The sequence below is a fragment of the Tinamus guttatus genome, unplaced genomic scaffold (genome assembly GCF_059628265.1).
Source record: "Tinamus guttatus ecotype Peru unplaced genomic scaffold, ASM5962826v1 Tinamus_guttatus_pri_ptg000004l, whole genome shotgun sequence".
Lineage (NCBI taxonomy): Eukaryota > Metazoa > Chordata > Aves > Tinamiformes > Tinamidae > Tinamus > Tinamus guttatus.
In genome coordinates, this window is record NW_028288538.1 from 15,554,188 (window position 1) to 15,577,913 (window position 23,726).

Genomic DNA, 23,726 nt, shown 5'->3' on the forward strand with positions numbered 1-23,726 from the left:
TGCTGAATGTTTCAGTCTTTCTAAACATGGTTGTGTAGTTCTCTCCTCTACCAGGTTGTTCTGGATCCTTTGATGCTGCAAGAAAGTCAGACTTTTTGGTTTGCCTTGTCCTTCTCCAGTCCATATTTACCTCAACAGGGTTTAGATAATCCTATTTCACTTGTGTTTTATTTCATTTCCACTTCTTCATCTTCATTCTTTGTTTGCAGTAATTCTTCTTGGGTTTCTTTGCAGCCACACCTTCATTTCTAGCAGGCTTAGCTGGATTGCCTTTTGTTTCCATAGCTACTGGCCTTTCCTCACTGGGTGTGTCCAGTTGTGCCTTCGCTCCAGTCATCTAGACACGTACCAGTGGAGAATAAAAGAGAGCATAATTATACCCAGCTACCTTCAGAAAACTGCCTTCTAGTTCTTGCTGATCAAGCTGGGCACAGGGGTTACATCTGAATTGCGACAGGCACATTTGGCCTTCCTGTCACCCAGGGGATCTGACTACCCCTGCTCCACTCCTGCCCACGTGCCTGCAATTCCTGCCAGCAGACACCAAAAATGCACAAGGGAAGGGGAACTGATGTGCAACTCACTTGTGCCCTCACATGAAGTCAGGACAAATGTGTGTATGTGACCAGAACATACAACTGACCCTCACAAGCATTTCATAGACCACTAATGAGACAGTGTGCAGCTTTTATATAAATCAATGTCTACACTGAGCAAAAATAATGCTTGACATTTTTATTACTTAAACATGTAATTCTGTCTGTTTAAGACATTAGAACTGAGACTGTAACCTTAGCAAAATTTTCAAAGCATGATATGCATCATTTATGCATGAGCTTCAATTGCAAAGCAGGTTGGGATACTAAGAATTTTTCCTATACAATTTCTAACAAAAGTTTCTTTAATGCAGACAATTAATTTCGCTTCTCATACTAAATTCTATGCTGTCAAAAAAACAATAACAACAAAAACACCCCAAAACAAAAAGAAACAAGATCTTAGTAACTTGAGATATATGAATGTTTACTTAACAGGGCCTGGAATGAAGCTCATGTTCAAACATTTAAAACAATGCACTTCAAGATTAAACTACTTCTGTGAAAAAATGCAGAACATGCAAGCTCGGTGAGGTTGTTCAGTTTCAGTAAAGAGGCTCAAGATGGCCATGCACAATTGTACGTTTATGCCTGAGACAAAAAAAAGTTTTATTTTCCTAAATTCAAGTACTCCTATGTTTCTGAATACAAAGTAACGTATTATTCTTATTTTAGAAATAGTATTATATATAAACTGGTATGATTGTTTTACTACGTAGCCAACAGCATTCCAAGGAGAATTTAAGTCTCCGCATGTCAGGGAAGCCATCTGAATTGCCGTGAAAGTTTCCTTGTACTTTAAGAGGGCCAAAAGGAAAGTCTATTTTTGTTACAGAGAATCATTATTATTCCTAAATGAGCTTTTGAAAGATTATAAACAAGGCCAGACCCAAGGTACTCCCCTATCTGCTGAAATCAGTATCAATTTTCATTGAAGTGTACTTCCTTCTTGCTTTCTGTTATGATTATCCCATACCTAATAACATAAAAGTTCTGACAATCTTCTTTCTGGGGTCTGCTTTGCTCACCTGCTCTCTCCTGCACGGGTTCTCCCAAAAAACTACCATGTTTTGGTACTCACTGCCCCCCTTTTCAGAGCAGCACCCTCTCCTCTACCTAGCTACCTATTTTTACAAAACTCTTTAGATTTTCGTAACTTTGGGGCCTTCAAGGCATGTGAATTTTGTCTGTAAAAGCCCTATAAGTTCAGGACTTTGAGATTTGAAGGTAGATAAGATGGAAAGGGGGCAAATTTTGGACTGACAAACAGGAAACCAGCTAACAAGTCCTCCCTGAAATTGTTTGAGGAGAAGGTAAATGAACAAAAAGTACTATCATAAAAACACAACTATGAAAAAAATCCATTCAAAGGCAACATCTCTGTGCAGCTGTACTGCAAACCCATATATTACTCATCTTTTAATAAGGCCATTTACCACATAATTTTGCTATTGTTAGTCCCCATAAAGATGTAAAACTCCATTTTGAGAGAATTTTGTCGCAAATGGTGAAAATTTTTCTAAAAAGCAATATATATATATATGTGTGTGTGTGTGTATACATACATATATATATATATATATATATATATAGATCAGGTACACTGGAGAATGGAGTAAGAGATCAATATAGTTACTCACGGAACGGGCAGTGAAAGTAAAATTTAGCCTTACCTACCTCAATGGTAGACAGGTAGAAATTAGTTAATCACCTACAACTCCCTCTGTGGTCATTAGGGTGAAAGAGCAACCTCTACAGCACAAGTTATTTCATCTACTTAAGAGGCCCACCCTGGTGTGGAGATGGAGCTCTATAAAACATGCCTCTTCTCTCTTTTAATACTAAACAAAGTTGAAAAAGAGTTTCAGGAAAAAGGCCTTGCTATTCCTGCAGTGAACCTAGTACACCAAGAAGTGTCTCCTACTCCCAAAGATGTCAGACTAACACAGCATCTATATCCAATGGCCTGAACCAGGCTGCTTCAAAACAACAGAGTCCATCTCCCACCAATGTGACACTGACCTTCTGTTTCCATGTGGCCTCTGCGGGTGCGGGCGGGAAGGTGCATGGGACTCTTCCATGGCTCATGTGATAGGGCAAAGGGAGGCTGGGCTCTAGCGGTACCCACGGCACTGACAGGCTGGCAGGAACAGCAGGCAGCTCGCAGTGAGCTTTGTGCAAGTTATAGGATGCTCTGGTTGCCTTGTCAGGAGAACTCTTATAGATTGCAACTGATGAATCCCCAGCAGCATGAGTCAGTAAATAAGAGCCCTCCTGCAAACTGAAGTGATACAGATCCAAATTTAAGATTTAAAATAAAAATACTTATATTGTTTTGTTTCTTCTGATCTTTTGAACAAGCTTCTTAATTTCTTAATAGCAAAGAAAACATCTTTATATACACATTATATATACACATTAGTCCCTCTTTCATAAAAAGACTACAGACAAAAATGCATGGAAGTGTATTGATAAATACATACTAGTTTACATATTTATGACGTACATATTTAAAATATACTAATTTATCACCAATGTATTGGTTATTTGTGCTTCAGTTCAACAAAAGATTTGCCCTGAAAACTACCTATATGCAGCAAAACACATGATTATTTATCCACTCAATGCCTGAGGGCAACTAAATAAAGAAAAGGAAACAACAATAGAAAGGCAAAGAAACAACAAAAGAAATTTTATATAAAGAAAAAAAAACAAAAATCTAACCCTAGGTGCATATTTACAAGATCCTGCATTATACTACACTAGACCTGAAAGAACCTGTAATAACTTTTAGGGTACCTGAAGAAACAACAACCAGACTACACAATCACCCTACCAAAGAAACAGGATAACCTCAGTAATGCTGCAAGCAGATACAAAGAACAATAATGGAGCACTTACTCAGACACTTTCTTCAAGATATGATGAAGTATATTTAATGAATTTGCAGGTCTGTCAATAGAAAAAAAACCCAATTATTATAAAAGTAGCAACTTGCAAGAATTATTACAGTCTCAAACTCTTTGTTAAAATGATATTGAAAAATACTCACTTAATCATCACAAGTTTTTCTCTTAACATTTCTGGAGAAATCTTTTCTAGCATAATAAGCTTTGATGTAAAAGCATCAATACGTCCTGGAGAAAAAAAAAAAAAAGACAAATAAATACTAAGAGTATCATTTAATATTTGTAGACCTACTGCAAGTTAAAGAAAAAATTTGCTCATTTACAGCTTGTTACAGTGAAAAGTATTTGCAAATGGTGCACAATAACCGACATGTAGTTGCTTTACCTATCAGGATGGCTAGTTTCTTTTAGCTGCTGTATATTTATTACTCTTCTTAATACCAGTATTTTGTGCAAGACTACATGGCTAGTTTTAACATTCTGCATTGTTGCCTATACGGAAAAACAAAACAAAAACTTAAAGTCATTATAAACAAAAAAAACCCTACGTCTTTGTGCTCTCCATTCCCCATCACTCTCTTCTGAAATAACAACCTTTTCAAATTTGAAACTCGCAGACAGCAAAGTGACAAAATTTTATGAACTTCTAAAATCTATTTTGTATTGCTGTATCTTATATTCATTAAGAGAATTACAGAAAATGTTTGGCATTCAGTAAGTTGTGCATACAGTTTTCTCCAACCAGTTTTCAAGTTTTTTATTTAAAAGCCAATGTTATTCTATTCAAGTGAAAATAAACTATTTTTTTTGGAATAGGTTTCACTTAGGCACTTAAGGCAAATACGGAAATAGTGTTTGGGGTAAAATGTCCCCATTTGAAAACAGCAAGCATAACATAACTTTATTTACTGTTTAAATGCAATTACGTTCTTTTGAAAACACGTCACAGCGTTTACTTCCTTTCCCGACGTAGGATTTCTTACTAGAGCAGAAAGGGATCTCAAAGTAACACTAAACAATATGCTTTAACATGCTTTACTAGCAACAAAGGGAAAGCACTTTTACATTGATTTCTTGATAATATCTCGACTTTTGCACACACTATCAGTTAATTCTTTGAGAACATGGAGAAAAGCAATCACAAATTTGCTGTAATAGCAGTCTGCAATTTACAAAGGAGGCCACAGTTACACATCCGTTCTCCTTCTGGTCTGATGAGCTGGCAGCACTGCTGAGTCACTGGGCTGAGCGCCCAGATCCTTCCCTCGGCCACACACATCTGTGCAGCACTGGACAACATAGGACAATTACAGGGCACAGACCAAGGTCCAAAGAACTTTCCACGCACATAGTGGTACCAAAAATCATCAGTTCTCCAATTCGTCCACTTAAATAAACCACATATTCTGCCAGCATGAAAGGCTGGTGAGGGTCCTCCTGTGTACCTGCAGTGGGTACGTTAATAACAGTGATCGGAGCAGGCCCACCCTCCAGGCTGGGAGTGCCCATTACTGCTAGGACAGCAAGAATGTAGAGTAACTCCCCGCTTCCAGACTACACCAAGGAAATTCCTTATGTACCTCAGGTTTTGCTGCAGGAAAAATCACATTCAAGAGCTGATAGTCATCACAGGAAAAAACAGAATTTCTCAATCTTGCTGACTTTTTTTCCCAAGCATAGCATAAGAACAGAAGAGAGCCCGGGGAGGAGAGCTCGGAGAAGGCTGCCCGCCTGGGGCACTACAGCGTTTCATGGCTAGGATGTATGCGCTCCTGCCAGGGGATGGGGGAAGCTCCATCCCACAGGGTGACGGTGGTGACTGCTAATGCCAGAACAACTCCTGTCCCCCTCTACCTGCTTTCTTCTACACTGAGAACCTCCATAAAAGGGGTGGTGGCTGGATGGGCTGTGCTCAAGCTTCTGCACTCGAGCCATACACAAAGTATCTGCTGCTGATGGAAGATAAGATAGAAGTGCATTCTTCTAGGTTGTTGCGTTAAAAGCAGATTAGCCCTCTCTCTACAGCTTCACTGTTTCCTTAAACTGCTTGTGACTGTACAAATGTTGATCATCAGCAAGGTTTTCTAGAAGATGTACAAGGTGCAGTGAATTCCTGCCCTTCTTCTACCTGCTCTAAAATTCTATTCCTTCAACATAAATATATTGCTTACGGCATATTAATGCACAATTGCAGAACTGAATGCACTTTTTTTTTGGGGGGGGGGGAGGGAGAGGCTGCAAGGGAGGAACAGCAAACTTTTAAATTGCATTCATGCTTTCATGCTTCAAAGTAAATTTGGACAGCAGACAAAGGTAGATGCTATTAAAAAAACTAGTGTTCCAAACACATCAGATATTTCACATAAACCTTCTATTTTTAAGATAAGCAAACTCTGAAAGTAAAGATTACAATAGAAATACTTCAGCATTTCTAAAACAGTGTTTTCATGTGAGCTGCTAAGAAATAAGAGAAAATACTTTGACGGATAAAAGAATGGTAATTCAGTGCACAACTGCATAGGTTAGGTAACCACAAGCTGCAGCTGCTGCCATAACAACCACAAAAACAAGACAAACCTCTCTACAACAGGAAAGCGAGGCAGCTGCAGCTGTACAACAGTCATCTACTGTACAGCTAGGATTGCCCTCACTCTGTACCAAGGACCAAATATATTTTTAAATGCACGTTGACTAACCACTTTACTAGTGCAAACTGTGGCTTTTAAAATCTTGCTAATTAAGAGATTATTAGTAACAAAAAGGTTTTTTTATGTCTGTCTTGAATTTCTTTGCCTAGGTAAGCAGAACATGTGTATTCAAGTATTTAAGCTTTTGTCGATTTGAACCTTTTTTTTCTAAAGTCATTGTACAAACATCAGTTTGCAATTTTAACAGAAAATTTGTTAATGAAATTGTCCATGTACCACTAGCATGCCTGGTTTATGTTTTGTTTGTGGACAAAATAATGTTTGCAATAAGATACCTTTCTGTTAACATTCCTCTGCTTTTTATCCCTCTTTTATTGACTTTTTATCCTCTATGCTTTGACGCAGAGCTGTCATCTCTTTCACCCAATATTTGTACTTTCCTGGTTAATTTCTACAGAATGCAAACTACTTCCCATTCATAGATTCTGTTTACTTCTTGTTTCCATCTGCTGCACGGTACAGCACAAAAACTACCACAGCTATCTCTGAGAGGGATGTTTCAAGTCATAGCACATATCAGAAGATGGTATTTCAGGGATCAGTTAGATCTGGAAGCTGAAGAACCTGAAAAATGTGCAGTTAATGAAGATCATCCTGTGCTCTGATCTCCTGAGGAATATTACAGCTATCAAAGAGAAAATCCTAAAGATCACTACTTCAAATGAACTAAATTCAGGTTTACAAATACATTTGTCTTTGAAAATAAATGCAGTTCTTGAAAATAACCGCTCCTACATGCTTAAGCATGAAATAGTGTCACTGATGCCCAGAGGGAATCTTAGATACAATTCTAACTTAAGGGAAAAGTGAAAAACAAGTTTAGAAAACTAAAAGAAATGAGGAGGATGCATGGAATACACCTGTGATAAGTACCTTCCTCTTCTATTATTCTGTGAGTATTTAGATAGATATGTATTTCTAGAAATCAACACAAGCTTACCAATATAAAAGGTGCATTCAGAATGCAACATGCTCTCTGTCCACAGTCGACATACTTCACTTTCTGTAAGGGCTTCAACACCATAATAGGCTTGATATTCTAGTTTTGGCAACAGGAATAATGGAATAGGCTATAAAAGTAAAAATATAAGTGAAAGGAGCATTTAATATCCAAAACCAAATACCACAATGGAATTACATCTTGCAAAGTAAATGCAAATCATAATCATCGTGATTTTCCACTAAAGCCCAAACAGCACAGACTTTTCCACAGATCATGTATAATGTATCACGTTCTGCATAATCTCTAAGATGAATTTAAGACAACTCCTCTCTATATAAGGGAAGATGAAAAGAAAAAACTTTGTGTGTATACATGTTTGCACCCTAGCAAACTTTTACATATAATAAAAATTTAAAGCTAAAGAAATTTCTCTGTAAGAGTACATTATTTTGAATTTCACATTTCTATACTCTACTGCCCTCCTCAGGAATTTTAGAAAAAAATAGGTGGTAGACTTCAGGGTTACTTACTACTTTAATAGCATCCTGTTATTTCTGCTCTATGTCAGAATATGAATTTCAAAACAGAATTTCAAGTCAGAAGTTAGTATTCGGAACCTCACTGAAATCTGAACCTTCATTTGTGTTTTAACACTAACATGCAAAAGCGTCTCATTGAAATTGACTCTTCTCATTTACATCATCAACTTTCAGCAGGTAGTTTTCAAAATGAAGAACAGCATTCGATTTCTGACTGCCCATAAAAGCACTAGTTAGTGCTAAGCTAGTGGATAGGACAACATGCAAACAGGATTTCTCTTGCACCTCTACAGCCTCTCATCCTCCCTACTTTTCTATTATATCTACATCTCAGTCTTTCCGAGAAAAGACAGTCTCCTGCTAGCAAAAAAGAAGAGTTCTTACTTTACTTCTGCACAGTATTTTAAAAGTTTGAAGTTGTATGCAAATACTAAAGTTTTACAACTGACACCACTGGAGGTATTATCCCTTGTCAGTTCTGAGAAGGACATAAAATTAATTAGCAATATTGAAAAGCAACAGACATGGGATCTCTGAAACAAGCTAAGTAGCTACTCGAAACCATTTATAAGTAATGGATCAGCATTAACAGTGATGATATTTCTTCAAAATAAACTTTTGTGCAGGAAATCCTGGCAAACAGAGTTCCAAGTATATACTTCTGTTTGAATAAAGCAGAAACACTTCAAAGGGCATGCATGTCTACCACAATTCTGATTTTTGGGGGGAAGGAGATAACAGATCTGTTAAATCATTCAGAGGACTTTCCTTCTCCAGATATAATGAGGATTATCTTAACTTCAATTAAAACTTTTTATTCCTTAAGACAATTTGCATACAGTCTCCTAAAGCAGAATGAAAGGGTGTCTCTGAAACACATCCTCTGCAGTTCATTCTGTCTTATATTCCTCTGCTTAACTAGGTGTAATACCAAGGTTCAGTTCTGCTTTGAAGTATTTACAGTCGTGAAGAATCTTAAAGCCTTAGGCCGCAAACCTAATTAGTACATTAAGTTTTAAGAATAGTTCAAATTGGCATTAGTATAATTACTCATGCTTATTAGTGTAATGTGGTCCTTGTAAGAAATGCAGAATCACACTTGATTATCTGTTTTAATCAAATGAGGCTAAAGAAATCAGAAATTATTCCTGCCTTCCTTCCAGGAGCAAATATTTACTTAAGAAGGCGTACACTGAAGAGTTATAATTCAAATATATTAATTACCAGAGGACTAACACAAATGTTGCAAAGGACTGGAAATGCATTGTGCCCTCTTTTTAATTCCAGGGATACTCAGTATAACTTAAATAATGACAGTTTGTTGAAGGAAAGTGTTCCATTTGAACACACTAATTAAAAATAAATAAATGGATAAATAATGGATAAATAAGGGCTGGCAGCACAATCTGTACCTTCTGAGCTGTTTTCTTTTTATGAAATCGTGGCCTTGTCTTTACTTTTTGCACATTGCAACGTACAAGCAACAACAGATCATCCAAACTGAATAGCTTATATACGAGGTTGCCATCCTGAGGCGCTGTATACTCCAAAGGGTCTTCGACAAGCATCTCAAGTTCATTTGGCAGCTTTCCTGAAGAAAATACATAAAATTAAAATTTTTTAGCCTTCATCATAAAACTGACCAGCTTTTTCTTCTCTCTTGAAGTACAGAATTTCTTAAAAAAATAATAAAAAAAAGAAGTTTGATTAGGGTTTGGCAGGGGGGGAAATCCCTACCCTATTAGGCACAGAAGTCCAATTGTTATACATTTCAAAATAAATCAAAAAGGAAACAGTCCACTATAACAGTATATTAATAAAGACTCCCACATATTTTATCTTAATCATTACATTTCTTGTGCAAATGGAGCTATGGCACTCCATGCCTGTATGGAGTTGAAAGGTTGGACTTTAAGTCATAGTGAGGATACACTGAGCACAGAGAAAGCAACATTCAGTTACAATGAATGGCCCTAAGAGCTGCCATCCATTTCATAGTCACTTAAATAGCTTGACTCTGTATTCCAAAGTGATTTTTTTTCCTTTTAACTTCTATACTAGTTTTTTCAATTTGACTCTAGATCTCAAAATGCAACTTTTAGAGAGGTAAGCAAACATCCAACAGCGATTCTTTAATGAAACAGTTGGAAAAAATATATATGGAATACACTCCAGGCTATTTAAGATTTTGTACTCATAATGTATCATAATCAGAGGGAAAAAAAAGTTGGAAAACAGAGAGGAAAAGTAACTCATTTCAATATCAAATTACTTCTTCTCTACTTCGCTTTAAATAGAATGCTAACAGGCTGATTTATCTTGGGCACTAGCTACTCAGTAGCACTATAACAGTACCCTTTTTTGTTAAAATAAGCAAAACATATTTATTTTAATGGGCTGAAAGTTCTAGTATGTAACATCCAGAGATCCCAGACTCCTCTTTGTTAAAAAAAAAAAAAAAAAAAAAAAAAAAAAAAAAAAAAACCTCCATCACAAGTACTTATCCTTGATGAAAATCCTTGTATATAAAAACTTTTCATTTTTCTATAATAATATTTCATGCATTTCATGTACAACTCTGTGGATGAACAGCCACAAACACATTCTATACACATGCAAAACAGTATTCTTTACATATAAAATGCATTATTTAAAAAAGAAAAAAAATCTAATTCACATCTTTAAACAAACACAGAGGAGGTACTATTAGGATGTTTTCCAGGGGAAGGAATTAAAATGAATTATATTTTATGTAAACTTTAAAATTTTGCTCCTTACACAACTAACAACATTGCTTACTCTTTGAAGGTCCCTGGAAAAGCCATGTCCAGGTATTTCTAGATGAGCTGTTGGGATTTGAGGCAGGGCCTGGTACAATTTCTGTGTTAGAGATCACCGATGAATTTGGAGATTCGGGCACGCTGGTTGGTGCAGAGTTAGAATTATCAGAGCTCACTAGTGGCTGCTCATGAGATTTTCGGGAAGGTGACTTGAGTAGCTCAGTTTGCATTTTCAAAATCTGTCCAACAGGATCCAGTTCTTTGGACAACCTTCTCGTAGGCTTTCTGGAAACATTCTTACCCTGATCCGTGTTATCTGAGGAATCAACCATGCTTTCTGATGGAATATGGATGGAGGAAGGTGATTTGGAAGTCTCTACTGAGACACTGGAAATAATATTTGGTACAGCTGATTTGCAATAATCAGTATTTTTACATTCTGTATCAATTACCAAGCAATCTTCATCAGTGTCACTACTGCACAAAGAAATACAACTCTTATTTTTTTGGGCAGCATCAGACTCTTTCTTGAAAGTAACAGCATTAGATAAAGTATTTAATTTTGTTTCATTGTCAGGTATTTCCTTTGTTATGACGTGCTGTGCTTTCTTCAGTTCCTCCTCTGAATAAAAGTTTTTATGAGATGAATTTTCTTCAAGGTTGGAGCACAGAATGCCAAATGATGGAAGCTGCATTTTGCTGACTGAAAAACCTTGCTCAGAAACTGTGTTTCTTCCCTCTTCGCCTCCATTATGTATTGTATTTTTGTCCGTTTTTAGCTCACGTGACAGAACTGGACCAGTGTTATCAACTTTAGGAAAAGCATTCTCTGTTTTAGAAGACTTGGAGAGTTTGACTGCTGCTCCAAAAGTTTCTAACTCTGTAACATCATCATCAAAATCCATCCCTGGGTCATCTGGAACAGGAATCTTCCTGCACTGGTAGGTATCAGAAGGAATCTTAACACAAGGAGAAAAGGAGAAAATAGAACATATTAACAACACACCAAAAAAAAAAAAAAGAGGCAATGTTCTCCTGTACATCTGGACTATGGACACACAGGGAAAGTAATTTCAAAGAGAATGAAGAAACAAACCACACTTAAATTCTAAAAGTTAAAAAGGTCTTTCAAAATAGAAATGAAGTTTGTATTTTGTAAAGTCATTTCCACCTAAATAAAACAGTTGAAATATATTTTAATGATGTAAAAAATAAAGCTGGAAGAAAGATGCCATAGAGGAATTTCAAGAAACTAGGCAGATTTTTTTTTTTTTTTTAAAGAAAGAGGGTACATAACTCAAAAGTAGAAAGCATCCAGGAGAAACGTGAATAACTGTAAATCTAATTTCTAGTTCTTTCTCTCTCTCCCTCGATTTTTTTTAAATGAGAGAAGAGGTGAAGCTACTTACATCCCACTGAAAATTATTCTCCTCAGCTGGTTTGTCCATCAATACATCAGAAATTGATACATAAGACTTTTTAGTTCCCAGGAAGTCCATTGGAATTTCATGGAAGATTTGGTTCCTTTCTCTTACTGTCATCTCCTTTTTCAGGAGAGGTGAGTCAACATAAACCAGCTTAGCTGGTTTGCTATCTTTTAAAGAATACAAAGAGATGAGTTAATAACACGAAAGAAAAAAAGAATAGTCTATAATTTAAATAATAAATTACTCTTCCAAATTCCAATTATATTCGAATCCATCCCATAATTACACAAGAGATGAAACACTATCCTTCCATTAGCCATAGAAAATAAAGAGATTCTAGATATAGCATGAATCATTATGATCCTGCAGCAACAAAACAGAACAACTTAACAGACAATAGCATTTGAAGCACAGTTCCAAACAGAGAATTTATAAAATAATTTAGGATCAGTATTCTATTTCATTATCATATCAAATATCTTAAAGCAATACATTTTCTTCTTCATTTGCATGCACTGAGCTTTATATTCATGAACTTATCTTGGGGGGCTGGGGGAGTGTTATTTGATTTATTTTTAATTTACGGCCTGAAAGAGATGGCTGTAATTTGCATTTCTTCTTCAGGCTCTACTGACCACTGTGTATTGTTTACACCTTCATACACTTGCAGGCTAATCATTATTAAATTCACCCAGAAATAATAGAGATACCTTCACCAAGCTTATACAAAGATCAACAGCATATTGTGAACATGGCTCATACTAACCCTATTTTATAGTTAAAAAAAAAATGCAAGAGGTTGATTATAAGGGACAAAGAAAAAAGTCTTTAAGAAACACAACACAGTGCTAATATGATCTGTATGCCATTTAGAAGGTAATTTTGGATCTAAAAATTAGGCCTAAAAACTACCAAGTTGACTTGAAAGGAGTCAGGGTCCTCACTAAAGAAAAGTTCGTTTCATTTCTCATAGGGGTGAAAAAAAAAAAAACCCAGCTTATTAGCTGTTATCTGAAAATCTTGCAATTGAAAAAAAATGAAAACAGTGGGGGGAATAACAGAAGAAGAAATCTCTATTACAATTCCTGACAAGGTGCTTGACAAAAGTATAATATTCAGATGAGTTATTCAGTTCATTCAAAATATTTTTGCTGCATTTAGAGAAGCATCGTCCACAAATTTTCAATGCGAATTTGTTACTCTATGACATAAACCGGTCCTTTAGATCCAGGGGAAAAAAAAAAAAGTTTTCATTACTCTTTTTCTAAATAAAGCTTCAGAATTGTTTCTTGGCTTGCTGAAATCAGTTAATCTTCTACCTTGAACAGCTTCAAACATTTTGCTTTTCTGTTCAAGAATCAGAGTAGTTTTACTGTTTGTTTTGGGCTCTTCAGTCAGTTGAAAGGGATTAATTAATTGAAAGGGACAAATACAATTTCTGTAACACAAAAGCATACTATACCTGCAACAGGGATCATTTTAACACAAACCGGAACTTCCCACTGCTCCCTGTAGTTTACTCCATGATTATTCAGTAAAGCAAATAATGATTGACTACTTAGAACAACTTGAGGGCAGTATTTCAAAGCAAGTTTTTCTGCATTTGAATCTGAACTAATATCCTAGACCAGAAAACAAAAATAGATTTTTTTAAAGACACTTACAGACTGCCATACATAAAATCATAAAAGAAAACATGAATTAAAAAGCCCCAAACATACAAATGCCCAAATATCAGCATTCTGCTAGGGCTGAAAATCAGAGGAAAAGGCAAAAAGTCTCCCTTAAGTTTTTTTGTCTGCATTTACCTTGCAGCATACTTTATCTTTCAGTTCATTCCTCCTAGTTTGAATTACTGTGCTGACCAGGAATATGAAGGATACAGGACAAAGGATAGAGGACTATGGTCCCATTGAAGTGGGAGTGGGGGAAGGAAATTCACTCACACATATTACAGATCCTCTTACAGGCTAAGTAGTAACAGTAAAAAGAGGCCTAGCACTGAAGTGTAGTCAAAACTGAGCCAACAATTTACTTCTTATTTATTTATTTAATTTGTCACCTCAGACAACAACAGTAATACTCTTTGCTTAAAGCTGTAACACTTAAACCTGTTTATAGCTGTTGCGATGCAACGTTCTCCTCTTGGACCTCCTTTCCAGTCACAATCTCCCCATTGAAAAGTTGGTTTCTGATATATGAACATTTAACTCGTATAATTAAATGTTAAATATTTAAATTAACAGACAACAGAAACTCCACCAAAACAGAAAACTGATTTTTTTTTTTTTTTTTTTTTGCGGAGGAACACAGAAACATTGGTATTTAACAATAAAATGGAATAGAACCAAAAAATGATTCAAGACGGAAATGGAGTCTATGACAAGAAAATCCCCAAGGTAAGCTAACATAGAAGAGTTTAAGGTATTTCTTACTATGACTAGGGCTTCTTTCTTAAACAGAAACTTTTACATGGATGTACATCTATATTTTTGTTCATTCCTACTAATTTGAAATACTACATTGAACAGGAATATAAAGGATACAGAAAAGTGGGACTGCAGCTCAGGTCAGGTCTTTGCTTTAAAGTAAAATTTAAGGGAACAATATAACAGTACACAATATAATCTACATGCCACAGACAGTTTGTTCTAATTAAAGGACTCATGTTTCACAGAGAGAAAACAGGATGCCCTATCTAGAGATTAAAATTTAAAAATTAATGCTATTCAATTTTTTGAAAAAGACAGTATGATTATTATGCATGATATTAAATAAAGATAACACGAAATTAAAGCAAAAAAAGAGTATCCACATTAAAAATAAAATACTGTAAAACATATGACATAATGACAACAAGAAAAAGTTACTCACACTGTGCATAATAGAAGCCTTTTTTTCTGGAGTTATAATAGAGGAAACAGTTTTATAATCTACAGGTAGTTGAACAGGCAGGGTAGGGAATTGTGTCTCACCACGTCTTGCTGTACCCTGAACAAAATAAAGTGGTACAAGAAAACACCTTCAACTGGAATCATATTTACCCCTAATTTTTGCTTTTTATAATGAAAAATAAGAAAAACCAGGCAGGCACATTATGAAGTTGATATTATGGCTAAAACAGTATGTTAATTAACCTTTTTCATGGTAAACAACAAATTTACGGCCTTATTGCCGAATACTTCAACTCTTTTTACTCAAACCACTTTCATCATAAATTGCAACCCCTAACCCAAGCACTGAATAATACATATTAAAAAGCAGCTCTGCATAATGCAATCCATACGTAATTCTTATTTGAAACCACTCCCAAACAAAAGGTTTATGTGAAGTATTACCATTACAAGAAGATTTTTTTCCAGTCTAAAGGTCAATTGTGTGTTAAATTTTCCTCCCATGATACTTATGATTTCCTGGAGTGTGTAAAATTCAGGATACTTTTGCACATGTCGAATACAAGCATGTAATAATTTCTAATGTAAAAAGAAAGAAAAAAAACAGTTTATGTATTACCATCTTCCATAATAATTTAATTAGAAATCTGCAACTGCAATAGTTACAATTGCATGTGCTTTCTGTAAAGAATACTGATCTACTGGAAACATCAGCCGCCACCAGTAGCTTTCACTACGACTGTGCAAGAAGGGACGAATCAACTTCCGTGTTGCCACTTACCTCAGTATAAAATTGTGCATCTTCAGAGATAGTATCATAGTCTTGGGCACAGCTTTTTGCAGCATTTTGGGCAAATTTCATAAACTCTGCAATTTCAGTGTTTACTAATTCTTTCATTTGCTGGGTAAGAAAAAAAAAAAAAAAAAAAAAAACATTTTTTAGACAGTGTTACTTGGTATCTGCTATACCAGATAGGCTAATAACAAACTTTCCAGAGTATTTGCAAGGTTAGTTCTATTTTTTTTTTTAAGTTTCTTTTGATTATGCATTGGTGAAACAAAAAAAAAAAAACATTTCAAGGCATTGGTGGAGCAAGCTTACACGACAGCTAGAAAGCCATGAAGCTCTGATTTTATAAGAAATGACACTGTTAGTAACAGCAGTGCAATAGGTGCTGATTAGCCTGGGAAAGATATTCCTCTGTTATAGCACGAAACAAATGAACTAACATTAGTGAAGAAGAAACATGAGATACCTGATGCAGTGGCTCAAAAACATTTACTAATTACCACATACAGGAGTCAATAAAAATGATACAGCCAAATAACTAACACAGTCTCGCACTATTTAAATGATTTTGCTGAAAACGAGCAGCAAGCGTGAGCTTGTGCCTCTCTTCCACTGAGCACCAACGTGGCAAGTGCAGAGTCTCCTCACATGCCAGCAAGGAAAGCTCCCATAACACGATGATGTCAAAAATCACATAAAAAAGTATTCACCTTCTAACATAGTAGGAATGGTACAAGTATTAGTTTAGAGTAATTTTTTTATGCTTTCTGCTCAATGTTTCTTTTAATTCAGACCTTAAAGAGCTACAGTTACTGCAAGCAATCTGTTTAGAATACTATTGCCAATACAAACCAACAAATCCTTTAAATAACAAAACAATTTCTACTTTTGTTAAAATGATATCCTGAATACTTTAAACACCTATTATTGCTCCTAAGAATACAGATCAAAAAGAAAAGAGAACAAATTTAATTTTAAAAGAATTTTTGCTATGGTTCCATTATTCCTTGTAACAACAAAAGGTGTATTATTTTTTTCTTTGATGTTTGTGTATGTATATACACACAGATAACACTTACCATGTATGTGAATAGTTCTCTTTGACTTGCTGCATTAACTTGAAAATGATTTGTTTTTTTAGAGTACTTAGTCATCAGATATAAATACGTCTTTTGTTCCTTCTCACTCAAACAAGAGGTAAATGGATAGGGGAGTCTAGGTTCTGGAAAAGGTTCATCATCAGCTATAGTTTTGGCCTTCACCTCAACTGGACCTGCAGCCTGCACGCTACAGGTCTGTTTGTCTTCTGAAGTGTTTACCGGCACCTCTATGTTTTTGTTTGCCTGTCTGAAAAAAAAGTAATCAACAAAAATAACTTACATTTTTCACTTAAGAATGGATATTTATCAGAATAACAACACTCATCCAATCTCTTAAAACTTCAAATTCAGCAAAATGCATATTAAGGGACATGGTATTTTTCCAACTGCTACCCTACGTCATAGAAATTTTCATATTCTGGAACTCGATCTAGACAGTGACACTAGCCCTTACTACCAACTGCAGACTTCCACCAGTTTCAGCGTGCAGGGCGGGGAGGACTGTTATTGAACTTGATTTTTTTAAAAAAAAAAAAAAACAAAATAGCATATATAGTAGTCTACATACTGAATAGTGAGGCGGCAAGCCAAATATGAAATTCACGTTCTTTGCTCTGGAACACCCTTCTTATTAAATACTGATGTTTTGTAGTCAGAAGCAATTTGTACTTAGAAAGGTCTAACTTACATAGCAAAATCATGACAGCAAATAACTCCTTCACTGGATAGCCTTTATTTCACCGTAAAAGTAGTAAATTAAAGTTACACCCTTCTTACGATATAAGTTTCAGATTTTGATGAAGATTTTTCTAGGAATGGAGCAAACGACCCAGCATCTGTTTTCAAATCTAAACAATGCCAAAAAACCCAATTCTAAACAATGCCCAAATAATACTGGGCTAAGGCAAAGCAGCAGCCTTAAAAGCAGAGTAGCCATATTATAATTCTGATTCTTCAAACAACTCAAGTGTATGAAGGCCAGATTAGTTCTTCTCTATGTCATTAAAAGGGAAAATATTCAAGGTTAATGAAATGACCATTAACTGCTGAACTTCTGGAAAAAGCATATTTTTAAGACACAATTTCAGCAGTAGAAAACCTCTCAAGTGTTATTCAAACCTTACAGTATCACGTCCACAGTTCTTAATAATACTTCACAGCTGTCTCTCTGAATATGAGAATATGTCCATCCTTGTGGCACAAACTGGCAAATTTAATTAAGCCGCAGCAGCAACAAGATGCTGACTCAGATATGCCAATGCAGGAACGTCAAGGAATTCTAGCAGCTTAAATTGGCTATATTCAGCACTGAATGAAATGGCAGCACATCAAGATCATTCCAGTATGCAGTGCTGTCACAGTCTTCATCAGGGTGCAAACCAAAATAATCTGACAGAGCTTTTCTGTCCATATTTACAGCATTATCCTTTATTTGAGCTGACAGCTTAAATTTTTCTCCTTCATTTTATCAGCAACCTTCCTTCACAGCTTCTTTGGTGAGAGGCCATTCACTTCAGTAAATATTTAACAGAAATGCCAATATACAAAACGGCAAACTTTCTGCAGCTTCTTCTTTCATATTTGTCCCAAGAGGTTTCACTTCTCTTATTCCACTTACAGCCAGTCAACCCAATTCCAGCATTTTCCAACTTATTCTTATAAATCTGCTCTTATCATACACAACGGAACACAGACCCACTCCTAACTGCAGTCATGCAGTCTAGAAATGCTCTGTGGTGTGTATTTAGAGGATCTGTGCAAGAACATCCAGACTGCCCAGAGCAAGCTATGAGGACTGTGGGCCTCTACCGGTTCAGGGAACTTAGTCCAACAGACAGGAGCCAGGAAAATGACTATAACCCCTTTCTCTAGCTCAAGATCAGGGATAGGCAGAGTCATATGGTGTAGACAGTTATTCCCCTAAAAAACACATTCTCGGTGATGGTTCAGAAAACCAGAATAATTCCCCTTTGGAACAGAACACTTCTACACACACTGAACTCCTGCACTCACAACATGGTGGCTACATCAGTCTCCTGCCCCATTCTTCAATTGTATAAACTCTGGTCCACCAGAAGTGGCTCGTTAGTTGTACTTCTTTACTAGCTTAATGAGCTTAAAAAAGGAAAAAAAAAAAAGGACTGAAAACAACACTGCAGTTTTTGCAATGCAGTAGCATGCAAACATGCAAACTATACTTCTGCACTACACCAAACAAATGTTGATATCTGTACTGAAATAATTTCTACCTACAGCACTTCAATTCCTACTTTTCATGAAATAATTTATATAGTTTACATGTTAGTCAGGGAACTAGCTGTGTCTCCACTGTTGCTAACGCACAGTTAAGTCTATGAAAATAGCATCAGCTGCTTCCCAAAGGCAAGACCAAAGAGGATTTCAAGGTGGACTGTGTTGGCAGCCTTCTATGAAGCCAGGTAAGACAGACAGACAGCAAGCCACAAATTTCTCAGAAGAGTTAGGTCTAGTCAGGAAATTAGAGCACCCTTAGAGAGCACCCGGTATTAGAGCTGCCTAATAGCATCTGTCAAACTTGCTTCCTTTTGGATATGTAGAAAGAAAGCAAAACAAACAAACAAAAAACAACCACCCAAAGCCCAACCCGCCAACAAGACAGAGAAGACCAGAGGCCACGGCCCAGGCTCCACGGGGCTGGGTGCAGGGCAGGCCACCACGTCCGCAACCGGCTGCCCACGCAGAGCAGGAGGTTCTGCCTCGTTCACCCCCAGCAAACGCCACCCAAGCAGAGTGCGCATCAACAGGGCGACAAACAGCACGGGGCTACAGCGCAACAGCAAGTACCTGTTCGACAGAGTCCATAGCTCAGAGAGGCTTGGAGCTAATGAGTATTTTTCATAAATTTCTCGTGAGAAAAATACCTCAGTACCATTTTTAGGTGAAATATCCCTGATAAGAAAAATGAAACAAAGTAAGAATGTTGCAATACACAAGGAATTAAATTTTGACCATGAGAAGCACAAAACATTATATATACAAAATTGGAGACTACCCATCTCCACAGTCTTTACACATTGTTTAACCCCTATTGGTCTTCAATATTAAAGTAAAACCTCTTATTCGTCTTTAATATTAAACCGAGCATGTTCTTCCCAGTCTAAAATGAAAGACTTCATTACCCGATGGGTATGAAATTTAAACATGGCTAAAGAAGACTCTGATGGAACAATATACCTTCCAAATACAAGGCTCACTCAAAACCGAACATCAGGCTGAATGTGCCGAAATTTTTAAAAACGAAATCTTATTTTTTCGTGAGAGAAGCTCCTACTTTTCATGACTCTAAGATCTTCTCGCCCCCTAAGCCGCTCCTGGGAGCCTCGCGACTGTCCCCCCCCCCCCCCCCCCCCGCTCCCCTCAGCGCCGGGCGCCACCCCCTCGCGCCCGACGGCCCAAGATGGCGCCCCCGCCCCCTGCCTGCGCATGCGTGCCGCGCCCGCGCGGCGAGGCGGAGCAGCGGGGCCGGGGCGGAGCGGAGCGGGGAGGTCGCGGCCCGCCGCTCTCCCGCCGCTTGGGGAAAGGGCCCGCAGGGATGACCGGGTCTCGCGCTCACCAGTTCAGCAGCGGCGCTTTAGCCGCCATCTTGTCCGCCGTTCAGCCCCCCTGGAGAAACACGGCCGCCGCCGCTGAACACCCCTCCCCCTCCCCCGCAGGGGCCAATGAGCGCGGCGCCCCCGGTCAGGTGCTGCGGGACGGCCAATGAGAGCTCGGCCTCGAGGTGCCGGAAGCGGCGGTGGCTGCGGCCATCTTAGGGGGGGTCCCGCCCCTTCAGCGCGGCGCACGCGGCCCGGCGCGGAGCTGCCGCCGAAAGAAGAGGAAGGCAGGGGGTGGTTGGTTTTTTTTCCATTAGAAGCTGAAGTTTTATTACAGGATAACAGTACATAAAGCACATCTAAAATCGATGTGTTCAATGCACTTAATAAAGGTAATGTAATATTAAAGGTACAGTTTCTAAGTACAATATAACAACATTCATATTAGAATGAAAATTGGAGTATTTAAAAGACAACATTAAATCTCTTATTTTTACAGTTGTATTTACAAAATGAATCAAAATACTTTTTCCGGGACTGAATAAAATAACAAATTAAGTATAAGCAGGCTATGGCGAGAGTGAGCGGGGAGGAAGATCCATGGACGTGAGCAGTGATGGGGTAAAGATCATTAGCAAAGGTTTGTACGATGCCACCACGTTCGTGTCCTCTCGATGGCCTGCGGCTCGTCGTGGCTACAAAAGGAATTTACACGTACTGTACACATAACACACAGCATATACTTACATGTACAGTATCATCTCATTTAAAGTTGCGCGTATTTACAGACATTTGAGTACATCACTCAACGAGGTTTTTTGAAGTTTATGTGCTTAATCCTCAAACCAGCGTTTGTTTGTAATCAGCATTTATTCTGGTCTCTTTACGTTGAACATTTAGTCAACAGGGAGAATATGTTAACTAAATGGTTTTGCATAAATATATCAAACTATTGAACTTAAAACAATAGGTAGAACGTGTTCCTAGCATCGTGTATAAGTTAATACATACAAATTTAACAGTGACTTTTTTTTTTTTGAAAATATCAAAAAGTGGCTTAAATCAACAGGGGAAAATAAAATTGTCATGGCTTATATTTAAATAAGATTGTAGCTTCAAGAGGTTTTTATAATTATCCTGATAGTGTTTGCAATTAAACATTCTACTTACGAAAATATACCCATGGTGCAGTAAAGTTTGTATTCATTTTTAGGACAACAGTATGTTTGCTGTTTAAAAAAAATTATTTATATATATATATTCCTTGGATTGAGGGTATAAAAGCAGTGCATGGAAGCCAAGAACCATGGCTTTAAAATTCACTACCTTCTATTATCAAAAAGTGCAGTAAACAGAAACATTGTATTTAATAAATTGCTCAAAAATCTTTGCTAAAGATCTTATAAATTCAGTAATATTACAGAAAAATTCTAATAAATATTTAAAAGGTTAATTACCTCCTTAGTTAGATATTTGATATCCATTGGTTTTAAAGAATTAAAATGAAAACAATATCTAGAACAATAGGAGTAGGGGATAGAAATACTTTTAAGGGTACAAGTCTATGTAAATTAAGGTATACATGAAAAATAAAAACAAAACCCCCAGACCTGACAAAATGTTGCAAATTCCACTTCTTAGTTAACTTCAGTTGCTAATGGCCGTCCTTAGATGTGTATGCACGGTTTATAAAGCACATCCAAAGGCTGGGTTTAGCCATCACTTTAGCATGGAAGATTTGCAGAAAATTCCTATATACAGTAACTGAAGTTAAGTGTGTAGGCAAGGCCCAGTAACATCCGCAGTTCGAGTGTGTACAGATCCTATTTAAAGTGAAGAGGGAGGAAGGCACCCAGCAGAGTAACATCTATAAATACCAGATGCAACAACAGGACAGAGCTCTTCCAACCAGCCAAATAACAACCTCCCTTTCACATAGACAGCATACTGCAAATCCGTTATACCACTAGATTAGATGCTTTTTTTTTCTTTCCTTTTTTTTTTTTTTTTTTCCTGATACAATACAGACCGATTGTTTTAGTAACTCAAAGGATAACAATCTGGACAGAACATTTCTAATAATGTGTTAATAATTAATAAATTTAATAACGTAGAAAAAAATTCTACATCTGATATCAAGTATCTGTACTGGTGAAGTAATTTTCTCCTTATTAAATATACTATAGAATAATTTATATAATGACACTATGCATTTAAAGAGAAAACCATGTCCCAAATCTTGTACTCTGATACAGGTACTTGTTGGGCATATGTAGGTGTGTGTATATATATATATATACACACAAATATATATATATTTATATATAGTTATACTCAGTGAAATTAACAAGACCCAAAGGTGGTATTGTCTAGGAATAAAAGGGGTTTGTTTGCTTTTGTTCACAAAAGTAACTTATCTAGCACCACACATCAGAAAAACACAAAAATAGCACACTCTAGTTCTAAACAGCTATGTCTAAAATAGATTATATAGTAAAACAGATATTATACAGCATAATGTGGTATTGATAAACAGATAAATATTTGCACTGTGTAGGCTGTTTATAGGATAACTTTACCTATACAGAATGAAAGCAAAAAGCTGACTGTATAGAGGTGGGCAGAACAACATTAAATATTATGACTCCAAAGCAGAGACGAAGTTAGAGTTGAAAGAATAGAGCAAGATAAAATGTTTACAGGCCATTACAAGTCCTTAAATTAGTAGTAAAATAAGGAATCAGTTGCTCAAGTTTAAGAAAGCAGTAAACAAGAGATTGCATTTACATGCAGATGTCTAAAACTTGTAGTTCTTTTAAATCTATGCACAAAAAGTCATTTGTTTTTATTGCTTGACATTCAGTTATGGCTAGAGTATTTTTAACCTTTTTTGTACTTTGGAAACAAGAATATTGTTAAAGGTGCCATAAAAATGGACAACATTGAAAACAGTTTGCAAATAAACCACCTAACACTGCAGTTCTTTATACATTTTAAAAAGCCTTGTCTGGGGTTTGTCGTATGTTAAATATATTTAAACTGGGAAAATACATTGTAGCTTGAAGCCTCCCATTGGCCCAAACATCCAATACAAAAACACATCTCCAGAAAAGGAGCAGGCAGACAATACAGTTACATATAAAGAAGCAGCCAGTTAATGTCCTAATATTTCAAATATTCACCACTGTTCCTTAAGTTGGTTCTAAATCAATGTAGAAATGAGGACCATTTTGGATCTAGAAAAGTGTACAGTACGTATGACTTTTTTGTGAAGTAAAATTCACTGTATTGCTTATGAATTCTCTGCATTAGGTTAGATTGCAAGTTCCTGCAAGGCGTTCGCCTCCTCACTGGGCCTTGGGGGGTCGTCGGGGGCCGTTTGGGCCGGAGCTCGGAGCTGCTCCTGCCCCCGGCCCGGGGAGCCCTGCGAGGAACCGGCCCAGGGGAAGGAAGGGGCTTCCCGGAGCC

General features: G+C 36.8%; 1 protein-coding gene across 1 annotated transcript; it reads right to left on the reverse strand.

Annotated features, from left to right (window-relative positions):
* Positions 1-19,661, reverse strand: ICE2 (interactor of little elongation complex ELL subunit 2). Its single transcript, XM_010214716.2, has 14 exons — positions 19,510-19,661; positions 16,666-16,933; positions 15,578-15,697; positions 15,241-15,375; positions 14,777-14,893; positions 13,365-13,524; positions 11,885-12,069; positions 10,495-11,434; positions 9,108-9,286; positions 7,154-7,283; positions 3,649-3,733; positions 3,498-3,548; positions 2,619-2,877; positions 1-337 (listed from the first exon to the last, which is right to left on the reverse strand). Exons 2-14 carry the CDS (start codon positions 16,738-16,740, stop codon positions 173-175), a joined length of 2,601 nt encoding a protein of 866 aa, XP_010213018.2. The 5' UTR covers positions 16,741-16,933; positions 19,510-19,661; the 3' UTR covers positions 1-172.
* Positions 19,662-23,726: the final 4,065 nt, after the last annotated feature.

What these genes read in the sequence shown, in the direction of transcription:
- ICE2 (XM_010214716.2), bottom strand. Translation starts at nt 16,740, where the DNA reads ATGACTAAGTACTCTAAAAAAACAAATCATTTTCAAGTTAATGCAGCA. An exon ending in ATGCACAATTTTATACTGAG is followed by an intron (nt 15,376 to 15,577) that starts GTAAGTGGCAAC and finishes TTTTTACATTAG; the next exon opens with AAATTATTACATGCTTGTAT. An exon ending in TAAAATGATCCCTGTTGCAG is followed by an intron (nt 12,070 to 13,364) that starts GTATAGTATGCT and finishes ATTCTTTAAAAG; the next exon opens with ATAGCAAACCAGCTAAGCTG.